At 60.6% G+C, this 7662-nt stretch overlaps 1 protein-coding gene across 1 annotated transcript in view; it reads left to right on the forward strand.

The window, feature by feature from the left end:
• The first annotated feature begins 397 nt into the window (after positions 1-397).
• Positions 398-7662, forward strand: part of ZBTB7A (zinc finger and BTB domain containing 7A) — a 7592-nt gene continuing 327 nt past the window's right edge. The window contains exons 1-2 of the mRNA XM_023733279.1: positions 398-2118; positions 7428-7662. The exon at positions 7428-7662 is cut by the window's right edge and continues 327 nt beyond it. Of these exons, the coding sequence (XP_023589047.1) occupies positions 851-2118; positions 7428-7662 (1503 nt within the window). The 5' untranslated portion in view covers positions 398-850. The remainder of the gene's footprint in view (positions 2119-7427) is intronic.

Consider the following 7662-nt stretch of genomic DNA (forward strand, 5'->3'; position numbering starts at 1 on the left):
GGGGCCCTGGGAAGGCAGGAGACCCCCAGTCCCAAGCTCCTTCTGGGGGGAGCTGGCATGGTTGGGTGGAGGCCTGCGTTCTTGATTTCTCACACCTAGGGCCGAGTCGTGTCCTGGGGGCTCAGCGGGGCAGGAAGCGGTTCATCCTGCAAAGTCACGGGGCCTGCCCTGACCCAGGACGGGTCCCAGGCCCCAGCCTCACCCCTTCTTGCTGACTCGGAGCTCCAGGCCCAACAGGGAGGCAGGGGCTGAGGGGCCAGGCAGGATGGGTATCAGCTGAAGCCGGACTCTGGGGTCCAGGTGCCCGTTTCCTTGCACTCCCCCTCCACCGAGCCTCGTTCTTTCCCCGCCCCTTGACAATGGAAACATGCTCTTCATGGGACTTTTGGGGGTGCTGATGTGAGTGGCACGCAGTAGGTGCTTTGTAAAGGTTACCGCTGTGGTCTCTTGGAGAAGGTGTTGGCTAAACCTGGGCTCAGGTTAACAAAAAGGAAACAAAACCTAACCAAGCTCGTATGTCAGGGCACATTTATTAAGCACCTACTGTGTGCTTGTGGGACACCTCCAAGCCCTTCTCCAATGGGCGTTCCTCTGGGGCCCTCTAGTGGCAGGGGGGGTGCTAGTGCTGTTTACTTGAGCACCCAGTGTGGGCTCGGCATGCATTTTCCCTCAAGGCCCGGCTCTTCCATTTGACAGATGGTCAGACTGAGGCCCTGAGAGCACGGCCACATTGGTGGATGATGCAAAGCTGGGGAAACCGAGGCTGGGGGCAGGGTAGGACAGTGGGTAGGCCCCTGTCCTCACTGCAGCCCCGCTTTCCTCCCTGGTGTGGCAGGTTTCGGCGCGGAAGATGGCCGGCGGCGTGGACGGCCCCATTGGGATCCCGTTCCCCGACCACAGCAGCGACATCCTAAGTGGGCTGAACGAGCAGCGGACGCAGGGCCTGCTGTGTGACGTGGTGATCCTGGTGGAGGGCCGCGAGTTCCCCACGCACCGCTCGGTGCTGGCCGCCTGCAGCCAGTACTTCAAGAAGCTGTTCACGTCGGGCGCCGTGGTCGACCAGCAAAACGTGTACGAGATCGACTTCGTCAGCGCCGAGGCACTCACCGCCCTGGTGGACTTTGCCTACACGGCCACACTCACCGTCAGCACAGCCAACGTGGGTGACATCCTCAGTGCCGCCCGCCTGCTCGAGATCCCCGCTGTCAGCCACGTCTGTGCCGACCTCCTTGACCGGCAGATCCTGGCCGCCGACACCGGCACGGACGCCGGACAGCTGGACCTCGTAGATCAAATTGATCAGCGCAACCTCCTGCGCGCCAAGGAGTACCTCGAGTTCTTCCAGAGCAACCCCATCAACAGCCTGCCCCCCGCCGCTGCAGCTGCCGCTGCCGCCTTCCCCTGGTCAGCCTTTGGCGCCTCCGATGATGATCTGGACCCCACCAAGGAGGCCGTGGCGGCCGCCGTGGCTGCTGTGGCCGGAGACTGCAATGGCTTGGACTTCTACGGGCCAGGCCCCCCAGGTGAGCGGCCCCCGGCAGGTGAGGGTGACGAGGGTGACAGCAACCCAGGCCTGTGGCCGGAGAGGGACGAGGACACTGCGGCCACTGCCGCCGCTGGGGGCCTGTTCCCTCCACCGGCCGCCACGCAGAATGGCCACTACGGACGGGCCGGAGAGGAAGAGGCGGCCTCGCTATCGGAGGCAGCCCCGGAGCCAGGTGACTCGCCGGGCTTCCTATCGGGCGCAGCCGAGGGCGAGGACGGGGACGGGCCGGACGTGGACGGGCTGGCGGCCAGCACGCTGCTGCAGCAGATGATGTCGTCGGTGGGCCGGGCGGGGACGACGGTGGCAGGGGCAGCGGACAGCGACGAGGAATCGAGGGCAGAGGACAAGGGCGTCATGGACTACTACCTGAAGTACTTCAGCGGCGCCCACGACAGTGACGTGTACCCGGCCTGGTCACAGAAGGTGGAGAAGAAGATCCGGGCCAAGGCCTTCCAGAAGTGTCCCATCTGTGAGAAGGTCATCCAGGGCGCCGGCAAGCTGCCGCGGCACATCCGGACCCACACAGGCGAAAAGCCATACGAGTGCAACATCTGCAAAGTCCGCTTCACCAGGTGAGCGGGAGCCGAGGGCGGGGCTGCCGGTGGGTGGGCGGAGCTAGGGGCGGAGCTGAGGTGGGTGGGCGGAGCTAGAGGCGGGGCTGAGGTGGGTGGGTGGAGCCAGAGGCCCAGCCTTAGGGATGGACGGGTGTGGCCGAGGGTGGGGGCGGGGCCAGAGCAGGCCATAGACAGGGCGGAGGATGGGGTGGAGCCACTGATTGCTGGCGGGGCTGAGACTTGAGTGGGCAGGGCCAGAGGCGGCCCAGTTTACGGGACCCCTGGCTCAAACTCCCAGCCACACCTGAACCCCCTCCCTTCCCTAACGCTGACCTAGATCGCCCCCTCCTTTGCAGGCACCTCCCTGGTGCCCCTCGAGAATGGTCTAGATGGACCCTGCCCTCGTGCATTCTGGTGCGGGGCAGAGTGCAGATGCCAAGCCAGGTGCCCACGCACACCCAGAGCGTGTCCCAGACCAGTTGCCGTTGAGTTAGTTTGGACTCACGGAGTCCCTGGGTGGCGCAAACAGTGAACACGCTCGGCTGCTGACTGAGAGATTGGAGGTTTGAGTCCACCCAGAGGCGGCTGGGAAGAAAAATCAGCCATTGGAAAACCAGTGGAGCCCACTTCTACTGTGACGCAGCTGAGGCTGCTGTGAGTTAGGGTTGACTCAACGGCAACTGATTTTGAGTATGCTTATGTCTTGCCCCAGGAGCCTTGGTGGTGCAGTGGTTAAGAACTCCGATGGCTGCTCACCACAAGGTCGGCAGTTTGAATCCACCAGCCCCTCCTTGGAAACCCTATGGGGCAGTTCTACTCTGTCTTACAGGGTCACTATGAGTTGGAATCAACTCCACGGCAGTGGGTTTGGTTTTTCTCGGTTGAAGGTCCTGCCCCAGGAATTTGCTTATTCAGCCAATGTTTATCGAGCGCCTGCTGTGTCAGGCCCTGTTGTAGGTGCTGGGGAGGAAGGAGGGACCGAGACAGGCCCACACCTCTGCCTTCGTGGGGTGATGTTCCAGGTGCTGGGCAAAAGGCTGTACGTAAGATAAAAATGTAGAGTTTCTAACACCAGTTGGCGGAAAGTGCCAGGAGGGAAACGGAGCAGGAACACAGCGGGGGTGGGGCTGTGGGTGCTAAGGGAGGCCACACTGGGGTGGCGGTGTTTGAACTGAGACCTGAGCAAGAGAAGGGGCAGCCGTGGGGAGATGTAGGGAAGGGCATTCCAGGAAGAGGGAATGGCGTGTGCGAAGGCCCTGTGGCAGAGTCAGATGAGGGGCGCATAGAGGAAGGAGGGCAAGAGGGAACAGCCCATGCAAAGGCCCTGTGGCAGTCGGCTCGGGGGAGCCTGAAAGGAGGAGGGCCCAGGAGCCACAGGACTGGTGGGGAAAGGAGGTCTCGGGCCCGGTGGAGTTTGAGGCCAGGTTGGGGGGAATTGTAATTCAGTGTTTAGAGTTCAGAGGTGGCTGGCTGGGCCATGTAGACCCAGGGCGGGCAGGCCCAGTGGGGGCGGGGGGCTGGCACGCAGGGACCTGGCCAGGCTGGGTGACTCAGCATCACCCTGCCCCCCGCCCGCCCTGGGGTTCCCCCGGCCACACCCGCCCAGGCTGAAGAAAGAGGCCATTGTCCCAGCTTCCCAGCCCCACCCCGTGGGGACAGGAACTGGGGGCTGACCCCTTCCCCAGCCCCTCGGTCCCCTCCCCAGGCAGGCCAGGAGAGAGGGTGTGGCTTGGACTCCCAGGCCCAGGAGTGCCAGGCAGGGTCAAAGGGCACTGGCTGAGAGGCAGCCAGTCAGGTTGGCAGAACTGGGGCGACAGTGAACCTGGGGAGTCCTGAGGTGGCTGCGGGTCATGCCCTTGGGGTCTCTGGGCCTGGGAGGGTTGGCTAGACCAGGGCGGTTGGTCGAGGCCCAGAAGGCCTTCAGAGGTGAACAGACTTAAGCAAAGGTTGGAAGGTGGGACCAGCCCAGGAGCGGAACCTTCCCCCGCCCCTCCCCTCTCAGGCCGGGGGCCACCCGGCCTCCCCGACCACAGGCCCGGAGCTCGGTTTCACTCTGAGTTAGCGTGCTCTTGGCCACCCCCACTCCCGACCCAGGGACAAACCCATTTGGCAGTCGGGGAAACTGAGGCTCAGAGATGAGCACTCAGAAGGCCTCTTCCCCCACCCACCCACCCACTTGGCTTCTCTTGGCCCCCCACCCGGGTCCCCAGCCCCCACCCTCCCTCCAGGCCCCAGAGCTCAGGGGCCCCTCTGAGTCACACCAGAGCATTGAGTAAGCGGGGCTTGTGGCGGCTGGGGCTATAATTACCCAGCTCGGGCTCAGGGTGACGAAACCAGGGCTGCCTCCGCCCCCAGCCCGCCTCGGCGCTGCCCCCAGCGCGCTGTGCAGCTCTGAGCAAGTCACTTCCCCTCTCTGAGCTCCCAGTTCTCGGCCATGGAAATCTCTATAATACATGGCTAGAAAACGTGTCAGGGGCCTGGACAGGACCCTGGGGAACGTGGGTGGGCTTTGCAGCAGGCGAGTGGAAGGGGGATCCCGGCAACTGTAGGAACCAAAGGCCCCCAGGCTGGTAACAGACCTGGTCAGGCCGGGGAGCAGTGGGCTCATCATGGGCTGAGTTCTGTTGCTTTATGTGGATGGGACAAGGCAGAGAGCTGGCCTGGGATTTTTTTGCCAAGGGTCTCTACAGTCAGGCCCAGCAGCCTGACCTTGATCCCAAGGGCCATTGAAAGCCATGGATGGGTTTCAGCAAGGAGGGAGGCTGGCTCTCTGAGTGAGTTCCCTGTGGCCCGGGCTGTGCCTGAGGGAGGAACCTGGACCTGGAGGAGCTCAGAGGGGGAGCCAGGTCTTTGGGGTTTGGAAGAGGCTTCCTGGAGGAGGAAGGGCATTTGAGATGGGGCTTTAAAGGATGAGCAGGAGTTTGTTAGTGTGTGCATTGAAGAAGCTCTCAGTCCGGTAGGCATGAGAAGGAAGAGAGCCAGAGCAGCTGGGGGCTCAAGAGGGAGCAGCAAGCAGCTGGTTAGATGCTGCACTGGACTTCAAAGGTCCTAGTCCCACCCCTGACCTGGTGGTTCCAGGCAGGAACCCACCGCCATGGGTATAGACTGGCGCTATGCAACAGAAATATTATGTGGGCCACGTAATGTAATGTTCTGGTGGCCACATTAAAAAAAGCAAAAGAAACCAGTGAAATTAATTTTAACCATTTGTTTTTATATAACCCAGTAGATCCAAATTATTATCATTTTAGCATGTAACCAATATGCGGGATCCTGAATGAGCCATTTTATGTCACATGTCACATTCTAGGAAACCCTGGCGGCGTAGTGGTTAAGAGCTACGGCTGCTCACCGAAAGGTCGGCAGTTCAGATCCACCAGGCGCTCCTGGGAAACCCTATGGGGCAGTTCTACTCCGTCCTATAGGGTCGGTATGAGTTGGAATCGACTCGACGGCAGTGGGTTTTTGGTTTTTTTTGTCACACACGAAGTGTTCAGAAGCCCAATGCCTTCTGCACTTCCAGCACATCTCCATTCGGACCAGCCATATCTCAAGGGCTCGGGAGCCGCAGGTGGCCAGCAGTGGCCGTACTGGACAGCGCAGCACCTGGGGGTGGGGGACTAGGGGCAGCCGGGGGGAGGCGCTCTCTGAGGTAACCTTTGAACCGAAATTCAATAGTAAAGATCTGGGAGGAAAAAGTGATCCAGGCAGCGGGGACAGCGCATGCAAAGGCCCCGGGTAGGCTCATGTTTGGCATGTATGGGGTGAAGGAAACCAGTGTGACACAGGGGAGTGAGGCAGAGGTGAGGGGACAGTTGGGGGCCACAGGGTTGGGACTCAGTTACTAGGGTGACCAGCGGTCCCCATTTGCCCGGGACTGAGGGGTTTCCTGGGACTAGGGACTTTCAGGGCTAAAACTGGGAAAATTCCGGGCAAACGGACTGTTGGTCACTATCGGCCACCAAACACGACAGTTGCCAGCTCCCAGACGACAGGGATGATTGCTTTTCTTGTTCCCTTTGGTATTTTCAGCACCTGGAACAGGGCCTGGTATCCGGCAGGCACTCAGTAAATAAATGCCTGTGGTGTGAATGAACGCAATGGTCAATTGTGGGCCTTGTTGCACCCCTCCTGGGGCAGAATCCCTGGCGGACCTTAGGCAGCGGCGGGAGACCTGTCACCATCTCCTTCCATGGAGAAGGAGCCCCTGGGTGGTGCAGACGGTTAAGGGCTTGGCTACTAACTGAAAGGTTGGCGGTTCAAGTCCACCCAGAGGTGCTTTGGAAGAAAGTCATGGCAATCTACTTCCAAAAACTCAGCCATTGAAAACTCTCTGGAGCACAGTTCCACTCTGACACGCGTGGGGGTGCCGTGAGTTGGAGCTGACTCGACAGCAACTGGTTGGTTGGTTGTTCTATGGGTAAGGAAAGTGGGGCTCAGAGAAGTCAGCCGTTTGCCCAAGGCCACACAGTGAGCTGGGTCCAAGGCCCGTGCAAGACTTCCTGCGGGCCCTCGGTGCTGCCGCCAGAACATTAAGCCACCCCTACTCGCCCCCGTTTGCCTGGAAGTTTCTCAGCTTGAGCACTGAACGCCCTGCCCTCCCAGGGAACCCATAAGTCACCCTTCTCCCACCCTAAAGTAATCCCAAGAGTCCCTGGATGGCTCAGGCGGTTAAGTACTCAACTACTAGCCAAAAGGTTGGCTGTTCAAATCCATCCAGAGGCGCCTTGGAAGAAAGACCTGGTGGTCTGTTTGCGTAGCAGAGATTACAGCCGGGAAAACCCTATAGAGCAGTTGTACTCTGTCCCGTGGGGTCACCGTGAGTCGGAATTGAATTGACTTCGCCCCGCAACAATCTTTAATTGACAACACCTAGCAACCATCTTTGGAGCCCTGGTGGCACAGTGGTTAAGAGCTCAGCTGCTAACCAAAAGGTCAGCAGTTGGAATCCACCAGCCACTCCTGGGAAACCCTATGGGGCAGTTCTACTCTGTCCTCTCGCATACCGAAGAGTTGGAATTGACTCCACAGCTATGGTTCTTTTTTTTTTTTTTTTAAAACAACAGTCTTTACTGGAGCGGATCACCAGGTCTTTCTTCTGCAGGGACGCTAGGTGGGTTTGAACCGCCAGCCTTTCTGTTCGCAGCCGAGCACTTAGCCGTTGCACCACCAGGGGTCCCTTCCCGCCTCCCACCCTAAAGGAATTCCCAAGGGGTTTCTGCAGTTGCTCCGGATGCGGTGATCAGGTCACCGCGCGGCGCGTTCCGGCCCCCCCAGGCTCTCCCCTGAGGGGCCCGCTGACCGCCCCTCCCCCGCCCCGCCCGCAGGCAGGACAAGCTCAAGGTGCACATGCGGAAACACACGGGCGAGAAGCCGTACCTGTGCCAGCAGTGCGGCGCGGCCTTCGCCCACAACTACGACCTGAAGAACCACATGCGCGTGCACACGGGCCTGCGCCCCTACCAGTGCGACAGCTGCTGCAAGACCTTCGTGCGCTCCGACCACCTGCACAGACACCTCAAGAAGGACGGCTGCAACGGGGTGCCCTCGCGCCGCGGCCGC

This window comes from Trichechus manatus, unplaced genomic scaffold (assembly GCF_000243295.1).
Source record: "Trichechus manatus latirostris isolate Lorelei unplaced genomic scaffold, TriManLat1.0 scaffold00057, whole genome shotgun sequence".
Lineage (NCBI taxonomy): Eukaryota > Metazoa > Chordata > Mammalia > Sirenia > Trichechidae > Trichechus > Trichechus manatus.